This window comes from Hibiscus syriacus, unplaced genomic scaffold (assembly GCF_006381635.1).
Source record: "Hibiscus syriacus cultivar Baekdansim isolate YM2019G1 unplaced genomic scaffold, ASM638163v2 tig00111025_pilon, whole genome shotgun sequence".
Classification (NCBI taxonomy): Eukaryota; Viridiplantae; Streptophyta; class Magnoliopsida; order Malvales; family Malvaceae; genus Hibiscus; species Hibiscus syriacus.
Window position 1 is genome coordinate 149,368 of NW_024062959.1, and position 18,921 is coordinate 168,288.

Sequence of the window (18,921 nt, forward strand, 5' to 3'; positions counted from 1 at the left end):
TAGGTTTGAATAAATATGTTTGAATGGTGTGTGTACATTGTCAATGATTAAGAAATGTTCTAAATATATACTACTTTTTAATCACACTAGACTACTCAAAAGGAATTCTAATATGAACTAATCAAGTGGCTTTTAGTTATTAAAGAGAATTGTTCTCACTGGATATGTTTGAATTTTTGTTGAGTTTGTTTGTTGCGCTTTTGATTCGAATGAGAAAGAAATGTTGGGATTGTGCAAATTAGTAATTTTCGTTTCAAGTTCGTTATTAATTTCATTGAATTAGGCTATATTCTTATATTTGGACCCGTCTTATCTTTTTCTTGTAGGGAACTTGAGCAATAGTTACTGGTTTGACCGTTCATAAACAACACAAGATGGTATGTTTTACTCTCTCTTTCCCCCGCTATTTTGGGTCTAGTTTCGATGAGTGTTTTTGGGGTGATTTGTATTTTGTAGCTTTCTTTTTGCTTGATTTAGCTGTTTTTCGATGGATATGGAGTGATTTGTAGGTTTTCTTTTGGGTGGCATTTGGATTTTTTGTACGACTCAATCTGTAATTTAGAAATTTGGGTTACAATGGATGGAAGATGAGTGTACATACTAGTAATTTTTAATTCTCCATGTTGTTTGATTTTGTAGTTTTTCGGTGGATATGGTTATCATGGGACATCATTCGAGCAGAGTTACCGTTGTTACCCTGCCTCTTTTATTGAAAAGGTTTGAAACAGTGGATTGTTATATTAGATGTTTCAATCTTGGTATCTTGTTTTTTTGTCATATATTGGATTCTTATTTATAAGTTCAACGATCCGCATCCCTGCAATTTCTATTTTTTCCTTCATCGTGATTGTGACCATATATTATTTTTCCTTGTTTCTCTGCAGCCACAAATTGAAAGTGGCGATAAAAGTAAGTTTTTAGACCTATGGTTAATGCAATATGTTCCTTTTTCTGTACAAGTTCCTAATATGTACTCTTTTCATTGTTGTTTCAGTTATAATGCCTCCGTCAGCCCTTGATCGCTTAGGTTTGTTGTTTTAGTTGCGACATTAACTTGTGTGATTAGTCTTGGTTCCTATTGAACGCTGTTCTAATCATTCAGGATTGCTATTGTGTCAATAAAATTATGCAGCGTCTCTGCACATTGATTATCCAATGTTATTTGAGCTTCGGAATGCTGCTGCTGAGCGTGTCTCTCACTGTGGAGTACTGGAGTTTATTGCTGAAGAAGGCATGATCTATATGCCGTATTGGGTAGGCAATGCATCTTTCAGTTTGTTTATGCTTTGAATTACGAGTATTCCTGTATTGCTTTTGCTACTCTGAGATCGAAGAATTCTACTACTTATCTGATTCACCCCTGTTGTTTTCAATGGGTTTCGTGTAGATGATGGAGAATTTGGTCCTACAAGAGGGAGATATTGTGAGGGTGAAAAACGTAACTCTTCCAAAGGGAACCTATGTTAAACTGCAACCCCACACAATGGACTTTTTAGATATCTCAAACCCAAAAGCCATGTGAGTGGATTATTTTCGAATATATGCATGCTTGATTCTTTTATGTTAATGTTTGGTTAAGAAGGCAATCTTCAACATTGAGACATATGTTGTCATCAATCATATATTGTTCATAGATGTTGACAATATTGTGTACTTTAGCTTCATGTACGCCAAACAAATTTATGTATTTGGCACGGACTTGTTAGGAACATAGGTCCTTGAATCTTTTTTCTTCACGACCGTAATAGTTGATTTAGAAACATAGGTACTTGAATCTTTATTTCGATTCGTTTCTTCTTGATTTAGGCATATTTATCTTTTATTGTGCAGCCTGGAGACAACACTGAGGAATTATTCCTGTTTAACCACTGGAGATAGTATTATGGTGGCATATAATAACAAGAAGTATTACATAGATATTATCGAGACAAAGCCATCCAATGCAATAAGTATTATCGAGACAGACTGTGAGGTTGATTTTGCTCCTCCCCTTGATTACAAGGAGCCAGAAAGGCCTGCGGTACCCACTTCTTCAAACAGGGCACCATCTCAAGGTGAAAAAAGGCTTAACAGTATCTTTGCTACATATCAAGAAAGAGTTTATCTTGCTCTTAACTTGTTGTTTGGCATCGTACTGTTTTATCGTAGTGTCGGCTTTTGTTTGGGTTCAATTTATGTGCTTTTTTCTCCTGTGGTATTATGCTCTAGTGCACTTGAGTTTATGATAGATCTCAGTAATGCTTTACCTTCTATTCTAAGGATGATCTCTTCTTCGTTCTTTCGGTTGAAGAAGCTCCTGCTGAGGCTGAACCAAAGTTCAGCTCCTTTACTGGTATGGCAAGACGCTTGGATGGGAAGCCGCTGAAGGAGCAGCCTCCACCAGTTTCTTCATCCGGATCTAAAGACAAGGGACCTGCTGTTTCTAATGGGAATAAAAGCCGACTCTCTTCGGGATCCAACTCACAAGCTGCTGCAGGCAAGGCTCAGGGGAAACTTGTATTTGGATCAAATGCAGGCCGTCCTAAGGAAACAAAACAGGTACTCATCATTTCCGCAGTGTCTTCGTTTTGCCTATTTGCTTACCATTACCTAATCCATGTAGTCTTCTTTTATGAATTAATGAAGATATAAGATGCCTGTTCCTTTAATTTTTACAGGAATCTGGAAAAGAAGCTAAACCGGAGCAGGCTGAGAAGAAGGAAGAGCCAAAGTTCCAGCCTTTTGCTGGGAAAAAGTACTCTTTAAAGGGTTGAGCAAATTTATCCATAATTCATTTACCGTGCCTTTTTCGGTAAACGAAAACACCAGCATTATACATTCTGGATACATTATCGAACAACCAAACTATAGGTTCTCATGTCAAAATGAAGAAGGGATTCTGTTGTGAATTTTAAGATATTTCAAGTTTATTTTTTTTGAATTATTTCAAGTTCCGGTGAATTTCGGCTCGAGTATGTTGGATTACTTGTTTGACTCATTTTTGTTTTGGAAGTTATTATCATGTAGGATAGATAATGATATTTCAGAAATTAATAAGAGTTGCTCACAAGCATGAGATGCAGTTTCAAGCATTTTAGTATTGTGATAATGCATGCATGCACACATACATACATATATATGCATGCTAATCTCATGAGCAAGAAGTTCATAAAGTGATCACAAGTACATTGGAATCAAGAACAAAAATAGTCTCCAGAAGCATTTGCATATCAAACAGAGGATAATCTCTCTAAGTCTTTATCGTAACCTTATTGTTTTTGTTTGCGACAACTTAATACACGTATCCCTTAACAAACATTCCTTTCTTGGCCTCCTCTGATTCTCCCTCACCAGTGTATTTGCCGAGCTGAGCAAGCGAGTTAGCCTTGGCACGGACAAGCAGGGTGTCCTGAGCGGCCTTAACATTCTCGGGTCTGCCACCCCATGTTTTCAAGCAAGTGTTTTGGAGAGCTCTAGCGTAGGAGAATGAGACGTGCCATGGGTTGGGAGATTGGTTCATCGCATTCAAGTTGAGGGTTGCTTCGACCTCGGATTGTCCACCAGACAAGAACTGTTCAACAAAAATGTATGATAATCAATGCTCGGATTCACTAACTCAAAACGATTCCGATATCATAATATTGTTTATTGAAATGTACCATGATTCCGGGGACAGCCGGGGGGATTCTACGGTGGAGGAGCTTGAGGGTGTAGTCAGCTACTTGCTGTGGGGTGGCCTTGTTCTTGCATTCCGCACCCGGAGTAACCATGCTAGGCTTCAAGAGGATGCCCTCAAACAGCACATTGTTCTCAGCAAGGTAGAAGAAAACCTCAGCCCAAACCTTCTGTGCTACTTCAAAAGTCCTATCGATGCCATGGTCACCATCAAGCAAGATTTCCGGCTCCACAATTGGCACCAACCCGCTATCCTGCAAATTCAATCCACGCAAAAGATTTATATTATCGTCGTATATGCATTTATCGTGATTATGAACATAATCGATGTTCTTTTATACTTACTTGAGAAATGGCGGCGTAACGGGCAAGACCCCAAGCTGCTTCTTTAACTGCCAAGGCAGATGGACCATTGGGAATGCTAACGACAGTACGCCTGGTTAATCAAAACAGAGCTATGCGTTAAGTTATATAAAGAATGTTACTTAGGGACTACATCACAATATGATTGGAGAATTTTATCGAATACTGCGAGTACCATTTGGCGAAACGAGCACCCTGCTGGTAGTAGGCAGCTGTGCGAGATGAAAGACCATCGAGACCTTGGCACCAGGACTCGTTGTTGGAACCAGGAAGCGGGACCAAACCCTATTTTTAAGTCACCATTGAACAACGTATTTTAGTTACAAATATGACAAAACAAATGGTTATCATAGCGGAAGTCCCTAAAATATTGTTCAGATTCCATATTGGTACTGGAAATTTTAAAATATTTTGATACTATATCCTTCCCTAAGTCTAGCTATTAACTCGAACATTAAATGTTAATTTCGATATAACATGAAGTATATTTGAAGTATGCTTACAAAAAAGAAAAAAAAAATTACTACCATTTAATATCCAAAGTACCGGTTAAATTGATAGAAAGAGTCGATTAATATAAATAATATTTATTATTTGGATTTTTACCTTGTCAACTTTGATACCAGGGACAATGTTTTGCTCAAGAAGAACATCGACCATCTTTTTGCCCTCGGTGGTGGATTGGTAAAGAGTCTCCTCGAAAAGGATAGCACCGGAGATGTAGTTGCCGAGGCCGGGGGCCGACACGAGAAGGGTACGGTATGCTTGGCGGTTGGCTTCCGTGTTTTCTAGACCGATGGAATCAAGTCGCTTCCCGCATGTAGCGTTCGATTCGTCCATGGCCAAAATACCACGACCGGGGGATGCAACGGTTTTCTACATATTCCAAAAACAAAACGTCACATGGTTTCTTGCCTAGTCTAGAACACCCGATTTCAATTGTCAATACCATATTGATGCATGTATCGTTTTTTTACGTTAATTACGAGTAGATTTTCTTGATATTTTTTTATAAGAAATGTGACCGAATACTTACCGCTGTTTTAACAAGCTCGTCAGCATAGGAACTAGCAAAGACGGTAAAGGCCGATGGGGATGCACGATGGCACTGAACAAAAGTAGTGGATCCCTGGCGAAGGCTTTGGCCCCTAACCACTTGAACTTGTCGATGACGGGCGACGAATTGAGAGTTGCCGATGCTGCTGCCATTTCGTTTACCTCTCAAAGTAGAGCAGTAATGGCCTTATCTCCACTCTATGCAAGCCCTCCTTTACCACACATGCAAAGTCTTCAATGAATTTATAAACTAAGTTTATGTATAATATCGCCAGATAACGCATTTGAGGTTGTCATTAGACTACCAATGTCCTTGTGACATGTGGATGATAAGTTGATAACTATGAAACCTCACTTTCGTGGTTGATATTGGTGATTTATTTCCACCTCGTAAAGACCAAGATAACTTTTTTTTTGGTGAAGTATACAAATGATCTGCCAATTATTGGATATTATTTGTTGAGTTGTCAACTATTAAAAGTTACAAAATGATCCCTTGATTATAGAGAGTTACTTCGTCATTAAATTTTTAATGGAAAATGACGAGTTGAAACATAATGAATAGTCGAGTAACTATTTATAACTTTAATAGTCAATAGATTCAACAAAGCAACTCCATATAATTGGGGTATTATTTGTAGTTTTTAATAGTCGGAAGACTCAATAAGATAGTATCATATAATCAGGGACTATTTATGTACTTTATCCCTCTTTTCCCCTTGTTGTCATGTGAAATTAGGATATTCACCACATTTTGTAACATAATGAATATTCGCTTTCGCTATGCATAAATGTCCAAATTAGAGGCGCTTTTTTTGAATGATGGGTTGTGATTGTTAAAAAACTTGAGGTTATAGTTTTGTTTTGGATTAATGGTCATGGTTTTGATCTAAATATGTGAATTAGTATTCACCACATGTCGGACGGTTGATAGAATGCCAAGTCATCTGGTCCTTTGAGATTCTTCGATGCAGGGACAAGTCAGAATTTCAATAAAGGAGAGATAAAATATAATTATTCATAAAAAAATAAAAGGGTAAAATATAATTTCATAAAAAAATAGAATGAAAAATTCAAAATAAACTAAAAATTGGAACCCTAATTTAAAATTTCCCCCCATATATTTTTATACACGGTTACTGAATAAAACAAAAATATATTATTGTAAAATTTTAACTAAATTTATTATTAATCACATGTTATCGTATAAAGTTATACATTGTATTTCAAAGATGAGAGTTAGAATCTATTTAATGGTTCTATGATAAAAGTGAGTGTTATTATTTTATAAGTCTCATATTCGAGTAATTATTTTTACATAGTATATGTATATTGTTAATAACAAAAAAAATTAAATATATATTATCTTATAATTACCTCAATATATATTTTTTATTTTAAAAATCAAACAACACGGGCGGCTAAGCCTAACTTGAAATAAAGGCAAACGAAGAGCACACCTAATCCTATAGTAAATAAGATATAGATAGACACATCCATATAATTTTATCTTTCAAATATAAATGATTAAGAATATTTTAATAGTCTATATAGCATAAAAATTAATTATTTAAATTAATTTATTTATATAAATATTAGTTTCGTTTAAAAAATTAAATATTATATTTTAATTAAATGTTATTCTTTTATAGAAATTTTATATCCGATTCAGTTATTTTTAACCTAATTTTAAGATATAATATGATCTTATTTATATATAAATATCAATAAAGGTTTTTTTTCTTTTTGGATAATTTAGTTTTTATTACCCAAAAGAAGGAACAATAACGTACTACAAGCAATACAAGCTACCAAAACCAATAAAACACCAAACCCCTGCTAGCAGCCTAAGAGACAACTATTCCAAAGCATTCAGCCAAAATAAACAAAGTAAAAAAGCAAAGCAACAAAATGCAAAGAAGGAACAAGCTTCCCGTGGTGCAGCCACCCATAGAGCTGCATATACATCTACAGATGAACAACCAGGTAGCCCGCAACATTTCAGCAGTCACCAGCAAACTAGCCAATGCTCCATTCCAGGCAAAGCTGAAGATTAACACTGTCAGACTTGTTAATGCTGCAACCATGTAGCCTAACACTAACAAACATTCTAATACTTTCAAAAATATCATCAACTGTCCGAGAACAACCTCTAAAACGCCTGAAATTATGTTCTTCCCACACAAAGTATAAAAAGGCTAATCCAAGCTAGTTTCAAAATACAGACTAGCAATGATTTACCCCTGAAATTGATTGCTGTCCAAGCCAATGAATCACTCCAACACAGATCCCTGTGGGGAATTCTTCAGGTCTGCAGAACCTTACTCCAAATTCCACTGGTAAAAGCACAGTCATTAAAAAGGTGGTCTCTATCTTCTAACCTATCATTACAGAGATCACAACATCCATCCAACTCCATTCCCATATTGATGAGTCTGTCCTTAAATGGGAGCCTATTCAAAACAATCATCCAAGCAACAATTGACATTTTTGGAACATGTAAGGGAAACTAGATTAGGTGTTCCCATCTGACCTTCTCCCTCTTGTCTCTCAACTTCTCCTAAACCCACTTACTTTTAACCATGCTCCAGTCCACTACACTGCCAAATAAGTCAGTAGCTTCTTTCCTGAGCTTAAGAAGATTCTTTTGGAAGGGTGGTGACACTCCTGCTAGGGGGTTAGAGTTAGCTGGTTGCAAATGTGTATATATTATTTTAATTTAATTTAAATACTTTTCTATAATCATATAAAATATATGTATATATTTTTTGTATTATATATATAATATTATTTTAATTTAATTTAAATAATTTTCTATAATCATAATATATATATATATATATATATAAAGTTAAAGAAGTTAGACTTAAAAAAATATATTCGCTAATTATTATATATTTTAAATTATTCAAATTTTATTTTATAATATTTATAAAAATTCGAGCTAAATCAAATTTTCCTTATATGAAAACACGAGCTAAATCAAATTTTCTCCTTATCCCTGAAAACACAAAAAAACATACGTTATTTTAATTTAATTTAAATAATTTCTATAATCATAATATATATATATATATATATATAAAGTTAAAGAAGTTAGACTTAAAAAAATATATTCGCTAATTATTTATATTTTAAATTATTTCAAATTTTATTTTATAATATTTATAAAAAATTCGAGCTAAATCAAATTTTCTCCTTATCCCTGAAAACACAAAAAACATACGTCACGTAATACAAGAGAGGGTGAGATAGTCATAGAAGGCGAAGCATATATATATAGACTTACAATCATGTCAGATAAAAAGATAAGGCCTATAATCCAAAGAAACGACTAAGAAAAGACATTGCATAGCTTATAAGACCATCTTTGGGGTGGATCCCTGTTGGGAAATAAACCGAGTATGAGTAATTTCCCTATAACCAGATTAGCGAGAATGCGAAATAAAAGCGGAAAAATAATACCTGAAATTAATAACGGAGTTAAGCCAATTATGCATACGTCTCGGGACTGCTGCAGATTTTTTACTAAGAGATAAAATTTACAGGTGTTTACAAAACACTCACTACTTACAAGAAAGCTCTCTAGTATTGGGAGAAAGAAATGATTTGGGATGTGGGATAATTTTGAAGCTCAATGGGTTACCCTTACCATTTTTTCAACAAAAAAACCAATTTTCGGTTGCACATGCACCGAAAGATTTCCACCGAAATCACTCACCAATTGTTGCTTTGACAGCCACTAATTTGACTTTTCCAACAATCTCCAACTTAAAGATTGATTTTAATCTGTCTTCACACCTCGATCAATGCAACAACATTTATGCTCTTGTTACGGTAGCATGCCAACTGAAATTGAACACAACTTCAGTTTGTCCGTAGTCACCGCCCTGTAAACCCACTTGTTATTAGGCAGTTTCTCCGTGGTTGCCTTGTCCCTCAACGTCTTGGCTCCCTTCGATTCTTGTCCACTAGTCTTTGAAGGATTGTTCCTCACTTGAACATCCTCGGCAAACCCTTTCTTTGAACCTTCTCTTATGATGGTCTCTGAAGCCATGTTCTCTACACGAACATTCTCAACAAACTTCTTGGACACATACAACTTTTCTTGCACTTGGCTTCTACTCGCCTTGGCAGATACAAATCGTATTGAGCCTACTCTCAATGCCCCCTCGATCCTGGGTTCATCCTCTTCTCTAGATAACTCAATCCTGGGGTCATCCATCACCTTAGATGACTCGACTCCCCTCGGGTAATTTTGCAACACTTCTGGCATCTTAAGTCTGCGACCTCTCGTTTGCTCGACTCTTACCCTCAGTTTAGCATCTTTGACACTCGAACTTATGCCAAGACTGCACACATCTTCCCCAGACTCACCATCTGGTTCATTATTGAGTGGATTTTCTCTGCCACTCGAGGAACAACATTCCTCATCCTATGACTTGCCTTCCTTATGGATTCGCTTTGCCACTACCCTCGGCTTTTGGATTTGTTTTGGAAGTCTTGTTTTTCTTGACTCCAAATTCTTTGATAGACTCGGAGGTTTTCAAGGCTTTAGACAACTCATTGACTTCCCTTCGCTCCAACACTTTCTTCGCCCATGGCTTTAATCCAAACATGAAAGTGAAGAATCCATCTTCTTCAGTCAAACTCGGGACTTTGAGCATGAGTCTTCTGAATCGACTCACATACTCCTTAAGTGTCCCTTTATGCCTGAGACGCCTCAACTTGAACCACGCCTCCATCCTGGCATACTGTGAGCAGACTTGCTCACTTTGCACCATCGGCTTGACGACTTTAGCTCTTGCTATCGCACCGGGTCCTTCTTGTGCTTGACTGCTTTGACACCTGCAGTCTCACCACGTTTTTCTTCTGGGTTCGATTGCTTCAATCAACAGCCTTGCCTCGTCTCGATCCTTTCTTGGTCGTATTTATCCCATCAATCAGACCAAGTCTTTTTCCTGGCTTGGTAGCTTTAACACTTGCGACCGCGCCAATTCCCGCTTCTTCTCCTTCTTCCATTCTATTCATGATAGTTGTAAGGCGACGCTTCTCGAGACATCCTCTAATCAAATGAGGATCATCACAGAAGTAGCACTTCAATTTTTCCTTGCTCACCTTCTTCTTCACCCTGAACTTAGCCTTGTCATTATTTCCCGATGTCATTCCTTAGCTACGAACAGTCGATGGCTCACCTTGGCCACTCAAAGAGTTTTTTCTACCATATCCCTGCTGCATCTTTTTCCGGTCTCTCCCACTATTGCCACTATCTCTGGGCATGGGCCTGGACGACACATCGCTACTTGGCTTGTCACCTGCAAGCTCAGTCAGATTTCCGGCTATAGCTATGGCCTCCGAAAGTCTCTGGGCATCACCTTGCTCTCCCTCGAGCATCGCCCCTGGTCTAAGTCCTTCCAAGAAGGTCTTGAGCGCATCACATTCACTCATTGCTCCCTTGCCTATGAGCAGCTCCCTCTTGATCTCATCAACTTCGTTTCTCAAAGCCATCGCTCCCACTCGAATCTGGCTTCCTTTGGATCGTTTCTGACAATTTCTTGCGAACCACCGTGTATTAGAACACTTTCGTAGACAAATTTGTATCGCCGACAAAATTTCACTATTCACGAAATTCACTATTCACGTGAATAGTAATCTCGCAGAAAAATTGACAAAATTCACAACCAAAAGCTCATGATACCAGTTGTTGGGAAATAAACCGAGTACGAGTAATTTCCCTATAACTAGATTAGCGAAAATGCGAAATAAAAGCGGAAAAATAATACCCGAAATTGATAACGGAGTTCAGCCAATTATGCATACGTCTCCGGACTGCTGCAGATCTTTTACTAAGAGATAAAATTTACAGGTGTTTACAAAAGACTCACTACTTACAAGAAAGCTCTCTAGTATTGGGAGAAAGAAATGATTTGGGATGTGAGATAATTTTGAAGCTCAATGGGTTAAGGTATTTATAGTTGAAGCTTAAAGGACTAAACTATAAATACCCTAAAGTGTAGGGACTAATTGAGAACTTTACCCTTGCCATTTTAAAAAAAAAAACAATTTTCGGTTGCACATGCACTGAAAGATTTCCACGGAAATCACTCACCAAATTATTGCTTTGACAGCCCACAAATTTGACTTTTCCAACAATCCCATCACCTGCGCTTCCATCTTTTACACCACTCCCAGGTGCCAACATCCACCCCCAACCTTCCCATAAAAACACTCAAACCTTGAAGGAAACATAACCAAAAAAAACCAGACACAGTGTGTCATAAGCTTATAACCTGTGAATTCTTCCAACTAGGGTTTCTTTCACCGTTTGCTTTGAACCATCATGTGCCGGGTCGAACCTCACTGACTGAAACTCTTCACTCGGAAATCTCATCCTCTCGAACTGCCCAACAAGCTCTTCCCTGCCCTGTTAAATCGATCTCCTACCATCAGTTATATACATATTATATATTTTATTACTGTAAATATCCTTGATCAAACTGAAGAAAGGAGGAAGAGTCAATAATCGACCGACCCTCCTTCATGATATATATATATATGTGTGAATTGTTCACGGCAGACGAACCAAACTTATTTCCATCGATATATAGATGTATGTGTGTTTCGGTGTATGGATATGCGTATATACCTGGAGTTTAGCACAATATATTTCACGAATCTTGGTTGACTGGAAAAGATCCCAATGTTCATGCACGCGTCGAAAAACCATCTGGCAGCTATCGGGTTCGTGAAGTTAACAAATGCGTAACCCTTGTTTGATTTCGTGCTGCAACCATGGCGGGAAACACATGCATGGCAATCTCATTACCGTGAAATAAAACGTTGAAACCGAAAAATGTACACGATTTTTCGGAGAACGAATGAAAACTATTCGAAACGTACATAAAGTCTATCGGAAGGTACAAGAAATCAAAGGCTGACAACGAAAGTTCTTCATCTGCAACACCATCGTTGTGAGAGGACTTTCTGTTCATGTCCATGCAATGTTGGTCGAGGAAATCCTTCTGCATCTCTCGTCTATATAAGAAACAATATGGCAAGAGAATTGTGATTTTGGTCCCTCTAACACGCTCAAATTTACAATTTAATCCATCTAGAAATGATCTATGTATAATTCATTGTTAGTTTCCCATAAATCTAACAAATAATGTTTGAGTTCGTCACTGATCATTAGTTAACGGAACTATGTAGTTTAAAGTTATTAACTATTACTGTGAAAGTATCCTATTGAGGGACTAGAACTAAAATTGGACCCAAAAATATCAACTCATAATGAAAGAACCCAAAGAATCCATCATTTTCAAGTCATAAACAACACTGAAAAGATAGCGAACTCGATCAAATAATTAAGAGCGAAATCGACCCCAGAAAATTAATTCATTAACTCTTATTTGAGAGAAGTCTGCGAAGTATCACCTATTGAACAAGCAACAACACTTCACATACTTCTCCCGAACGAGTCGAAAGATCACTCAACAATTTTATATATATATAGCGAGAGAGAGAGGTATATGAATGTAGAAGGAACCAAAAGAGATCATTTACGTGTATCTGTTGGGTATGTTCTTGATCATGACCGTCGTTTCTTTTCCATCGTCTCTCAGTGGAATCAGTGGATGCTTTTCTCCGTTTCTTTTACCATCCCGACCTTTAACCTTCTTTCTATATACAGTTCTATGACTGTGATCATTAGGCTTAGCCCTTCTAAACCCTTCTTTCTCATGTATTTTATTCCTCAAACAACGCTTATCTTAGTCCTCCTCCGGATGGCACCATTTCTTTAACCACCGCCGGCAATGAAGAGAGAACCGGTTCAGACGGCGGCGTGGAAGCCAAGTAAGGGCCGGAACCACCACATGGTAGTGATGATGGGATTGAGACATGAATATGGGGTTTGATAATGAAGAAAGGAAAAAAGGGAAAAGCTGAAACTAGAGCATTTCTTGCAGGGAAAAACTCTGGAGCTTCTGGGTTTAAGCCCCGAGAACTTCAGATCATTAACATCATTTCTCAGGATATCTATACATTTGATGTACAAGGAATTTATAGAAACCGTCATATAAGTGTGTTCGTACAAAAATGAAGAAAAGAATGTCACCCTCATAGTTTCATCTTTACCACTGAATCATTAGTATACTTCTTTGAAAGAAAATTAGATTTTATCTCACCGCATACATAAATATTACATAAGAAATAATTATACGTTATCAATAGTAGATTTAAAAATATTTTTCAAAATTATATATATATATATATATATATATATATATATATATATATATATTAATAATATAAAATTTTATATAAAATACACAACAATAAAATTTTATATAGACATTATTAATAAAATAAATAATAAATATAAAAAAATTAAATTTTAAGATAAACACATATTGACCTTGAAGTATATATAGATATGTCAATATATGTGATTAATCTCGTATTTATATTAAATTGATAATAATTTAAATATTATATAAAAAATTAGGTATCATGACAAAAATAATTATTGAATTAGTTAATAATAATATATTATTCATATGGTATTGTATATATCTTAATTAGATATGTGATATATATATCATCACTTTAAATGATGCGACTCTTATCATGTTATTGATTTAAGTGATATAATATATGTTATATTATCACATTCATAACATTAACATGTAATATATCAATAATTAATTATATGTAAAATAGTATGTTAGTGTCAGAACCGTCTTTCGGTTGGGCCTCGAATTGGGCTTCGACTTAGATTAAATGAATTGGAGTCGTCACCGACCATTTAAAATGAATTTAGGTAGGTCAGACACCATCTTATCTGATCTGCGTTGTACCAGAAACGTGTTGGGTTCGGGAGTCGGTTATGGTCAAGGAAGGATTAACATCCTTGAACTGCCCTTTCGGTACCAATTAATTCATCGGTTGTCTTAATTGTGAAAATCAAAATTTAAATTGAAATTTAAAAATTCAATTCGAATTAATTATCTTTGATCGATTGAAAGTATCCCTAAAAAGTCAAAAGTGTTGGATTGTAAAAATGAAAATAAACATGAGAAAAGAATAATAAAAAATATTAATATAATAAAATAAATAAAAAATGAAAAAAATAAATAAATGTATATATATATATATATAAAACAATGTAAAAAAAATTAAAAAATATTAAAATCAGGAGAAAATGAAAAATATATATAAAGTAAATAAATAAAAAATGAAATAAAAAGAATAAGTCAAAAGTTGTTACATCTCCAATGTTTTGCGTGTAGAGAAACTGGATTTGCAATGAAAATGCTCTGCCACTCCTCGTGCTTTTAGATATTGGCTTTGGATCCTTCACGCTTATTTTTTGTCCTTTTATTCCCCCAGTTTTTCCAAATCGTTGTCCATTCCTCTGATTTTGGTTCCACGTTTTTTTCTGTGTCATTTCCTCTTGATGCTTGAGTCTATTTATAGTCTAAAGAAACCTATTTTTAGCTCAGATTTAGAGTCCTACTTGGACTCAAAATGCTTCGGTTTTAGTGTTTCAATAGGACTCAAATACGTTGGTTTTAGTGTTTCAATAGGACTCAAATACGTTAGTTTTAGTGTTTTAATAAGACTCAAATACGTTGATTTATTTTTTAAATCTCACTAAATTAGGGTTGTTAAGTGTAGGGCCTACAAAAATAATAAAATAATAATAATAATAATAAATAAATAAATATAATAAAATGTTTTTGTAGACCTGGACAAAAACGGGTGTCTACAACTGCCCCTCTTTGCACATTTTTGTGTTAACAAGAATAGAGCAAAGATAAAAAAGACAACCAATTTTTGTCCGGTTCTCTTTGATTTGAGACTTGATAGTGTTTGTTGTGACACTAAGCCGATCCATTGAGCACGATATCCTTCTTCTTGAAGTTGAAATCATGGGTGAATCGGAAAGTAACTCTTTGTTGCCAATCTTGGTCGACCTTGGTCTTCTTCTCGATTTAAAGACATGGGTGTAAAAATTTGACCGGAAAGTAGTTCCTTGCTGATGCAACGCGGTTGATACTCCCTCGAGCTGAATGGAATCAAACTCGAAGGTCTTTGGTGACAGATAACCCTTATAGCCTTGAGTTGTGTTGTAAATGATGTGCCCTCGAAGCTGAGTGTAATCGAACTCGAGGGTCTTTGGCAGATAGCCCTTCTCGACTTAAGTTATGCTACAAATGATGTGCCTTGGAGCTGAGTGTAGTCGAACTCGAAGGTTTTTGGTTGGTAGATAACCCTTCTCGACTTAAGTTATGCTGCAAATGATATGCCTTGGAGCTGAGTGTAGTTGAACTCGAAGGTCTTTTGGTTGGCAGATAGCCCTTCTCGACTTAAGTTATGCTACAAATGATGTGCCTTGAAGCTGAGCGTAGTCGAACTCGAAGGTATTTGGTTGGCAAATAACCCTTCTCAACTTAAGTTATGCTACAAATGATATGCCTTGGAGCTGAGTGTAGTCAATCTCGAAGGCCTTTTGGTTGGCAGATAACCCTTCTCGACTTAATCTATACAGCAAATGTTGTGCCTTTGAGCTGAGCGTAATCGAACTTGAAGGTCTTTGGTGGGCACAATTCCCTTCGTCATGAAGTTGAAATCGTGGATGGCCCCTTAGTTGTGAAGTTGAGCCTCAAATTGGATATCATTCGTTGTGAACTTGAAATCCAAACATATATGTTGCTTCGAGGCCAATATCATTCGCCGTGAAGTTGAAATTGACTCTGAAACTGGAAAATTGTTTGTTGACAGCCAGTCTCCCCTTCGCTGTGAAGTTGAGCTTGTGTTGTCTCGAGTCCAATATCATTTGTTGTGAAGTTAAAATTGCCTCTGAATGAAACTGAAAAGTTGTTTGTTGACAGTCAGCCGCCCCTTCGTTGTGAAGTTGAGCTTGTGTTGTCTTGAGACCAATATCCTTCGTTGTGAAGTTGAAATTGACTCTAAATAAAATGAAAAAGTTTTTTGTTGACAGTCAGTCGCCCCTTCACTGTGAAGTTGAGCTTGTGTTGTCTCGAGTCCAATATCCTTCGCTGTGAAGTTAAAATTGACTCTGAATGAAACTGAAAAGTTGTTTGGTGACAGTCAGTCACCCCTTCTGTAACATCCTCAATATCAGGTTAGTGACCAAATTGGAAAGTTTCAAAACTTGGTGACTAAAGTAGATGAATTGAATAGTTCAATGATTTACCTGGAAATATTTCCTGAAATTTGCTAGTAATTATTAAGGGAATTAAAGGGCAAAATGGTCATTTTACAATGAAGATTTTTATTTCTCTTTATAAGATAAGGGAACCACGTGGGAATGATAGATTTCTCCAGAACTTCTTCTTCATCTCCTCCCGTATCTTCAAGCTCAAAGGTGAGTTTTCTATTTAGATAATTCATGGTTAAATTTAAGGTTGGGTTATGATCATTAGATGATAACTAAGCTTAAGGAAAGCTTAAGTTATCTTAAAATCAAAAGATAAAGGAGTTAGGAAGGATTAAAGGAAGGAAGTGAATAAATGAGATCTTAGTAGAAAGACATTTATGGGATTTCCAGACCAAATTTGACTTGTCAAGGGTCCAATTAAGAAATTAGAAGCAATAGAATTAAATTTGGAACATGTTGAAAATTTAGTATAATTCTTGAATTACATATGGAGAATAGGATTTTGATGTTAAAGAGGTGATAAATAAATATAAATGAGTTTGAATATGAGTATGTAAGTTAAGAATAAGAAAGGGGATGATATACGAAGTAATTAAGATAAAAAGAGTGGATTTTCGGGTATAAATTGGAATTCTGGGCTATGTGCATCGATGCACATTCAATGTGTACCGATGCATCAAGGGTAAATTCTAGAAATTGTTCAGTGTGTATCGATGCACAGGAAGTGCATCGATACACATGTTAAGGGATGCATCGATACACGATAGAATGCATCGATGCACTTCAAGGGGAAATTGAAATAGACATTTCTTTTGGGTCTAAGAAATGATAGATTAAAGTATATCAACTAGATACTGATATGTATCAATGTATAAATATGTAGATATCGAGTACGAACAAGTTCCAGAATGATTATCAAGTTAAGATTCGATCGAAAAAAAGGAAATCATAAAAGCAGTATTGACTAGTGAGGCCAGGTGAGTACGCATTATTTTATATATGATGTTTAATGGGAAATAAGACTTGCGACAAGTCTATTTTCTATAGTATTGTGCATGAAGTATGAACATGAACATGTGTTAGTTATGAGTGTTTGAGTTATATGATATGGTATGTGTTGACATGTTATTGTATATGTATTTCATGGTTGATGTGAATATATGCCATGTTATGATGATATAAACTATATGATATGATAAGAAATTATATGAATATAAAAGAGAAGTTATGTGATAAGATCTTTGAGATACATAGAAATGAAATATAAGATTATGCGAATACATGATATGAGATAAAGTAGGTAATAATATGGGAATATGGTAAAAAGCGAGTTTAGAAGAAATGATATGAACGAAGTAATCAAATGTAAAGGTTATATAAACAATAATAATGTGAGTTGGGCAAGTAAATAGTGGTATGATCATTTATGTGAAATAGTAAAATAGAATTATATCATTGAATGAGAATTGAAACAAGATAAATAATATTGACCTATATGATGATATGAGAATAGTATATCAAATAGGAGACTTGAACATAAGCGATAATAGGAACATATAAGATGATATAGATGGGAAAGATACATATGCCTAAATAAAAGTATGATATATGAGTTGTATGATAGAAATCGACGGAGTCATATTAGAAAGTTATAGGTACTATATGAATTGAATTAGGTAAATAGATTAGATTAGTATATAAATGAAATAATAGAAGTGATATATGTTTATGAGTATGACAGAGGTGATATGATCTAGGTGAATATCATAGAATGAGGTATAAGTTATATGATATGATATAAGTTATTTTATACATATATGATATAAGCTATTAATCAGGACATATGAGATTATGAAAAGGAGAATATAAATGATGTGAATACAAGTATAGGAAAAATAATATATATATATATATAGGAAGATGAAGTATATGAATACACATTCAGATGATGAAATGATGGATTATATGAACATGTGAATATATATATATATATATATATATATATATATATATATATGATAAGACATAAAAATAAGATATAAGCAATGTGACAAGAAATGTGAAATAGTATGAAAAGTTGATATGAGCTACGTGATATGTGAAAGGGATCTATGTGATTATACGTGTATATGATTCAACTTATGACATAATTTACGTGCTATGTGAAAGTGAACTACGTGTTTATGTGAAAATGTGAAATGATATAAAAGATAATGCCCATGTTATATGATATGAGAGCTAGGGGTATAGTTAGCATGCCAAGAGTCGAGGGATTATCAGTGGTCCTTCGGGACATAGTGGTTCTTCGGAAAAAATCAGTGGTCCTTCGGGACATAGTGGTCATTCGGGACAAATATTCAGTGCCCCTTGAGGGAATTATACGTGCTGTGGTGATAGCATAGTGCACAACCTCTATGTACTCGCATATCTTTAGTTCTCACATGTGTACATGGGTCAATAAAGAGATAATATTAATAAACTTGACATGATGATATGCTTGTTTCCTTGTGAAATGTTATGTGTGATATATGATCGTACAAATGGTAATTACAGAATAATATGATAAAAGGAATCAATGATAGTGCTAAGTATGAATATGATGATATAGTAACAAGTTTACAAGATAAATGATATGAATATAAGAGATCGTAGGAATTTGAAAA

The 18,921-nt window shown here is 35.3% G+C and overlaps 1 protein-coding gene and 1 pseudogene across 3 annotated transcripts; one reads left to right on the top strand and one right to left on the bottom strand.

The window, feature by feature from the left end:
* The first annotated feature begins 267 nt into the window (after positions 1-267).
* On the top strand, positions 268-2,923 carry LOC120150724 (ubiquitin fusion degradation protein 1 homolog). 3 transcript variants are annotated; one of them, XM_039163343.1, is made up of 9 exons: positions 268-377; positions 640-717; positions 885-909; positions 995-1,027; positions 1,133-1,254; positions 1,388-1,518; positions 1,831-2,054; positions 2,285-2,538; positions 2,658-2,923. In XM_039163343.1, exons 1-9 carry the CDS (start codon positions 375-377, stop codon positions 2,751-2,753), a joined length of 966 nt encoding a protein of 321 aa, XP_039019274.1. In that variant the 5' UTR covers positions 268-374; the 3' UTR covers positions 2,754-2,923. The 3 variants fall into 3 exon arrangements, with proteins under 3 accessions (XP_039019274.1, XP_039019275.1, XP_039019277.1); XM_039163344.1 differs by having other exon boundaries at positions 2,291-2,538; XM_039163346.1 differs by having other exon boundaries at positions 2,294-2,538.
* A 250-nt stretch (positions 2,924-3,173) lies between these two features.
* On the bottom strand, positions 3,174-5,301 carry LOC120150723 (annotated as a pseudogene).
* Between the last annotated feature and the right edge of the window lie 13,620 nt (positions 5,302-18,921).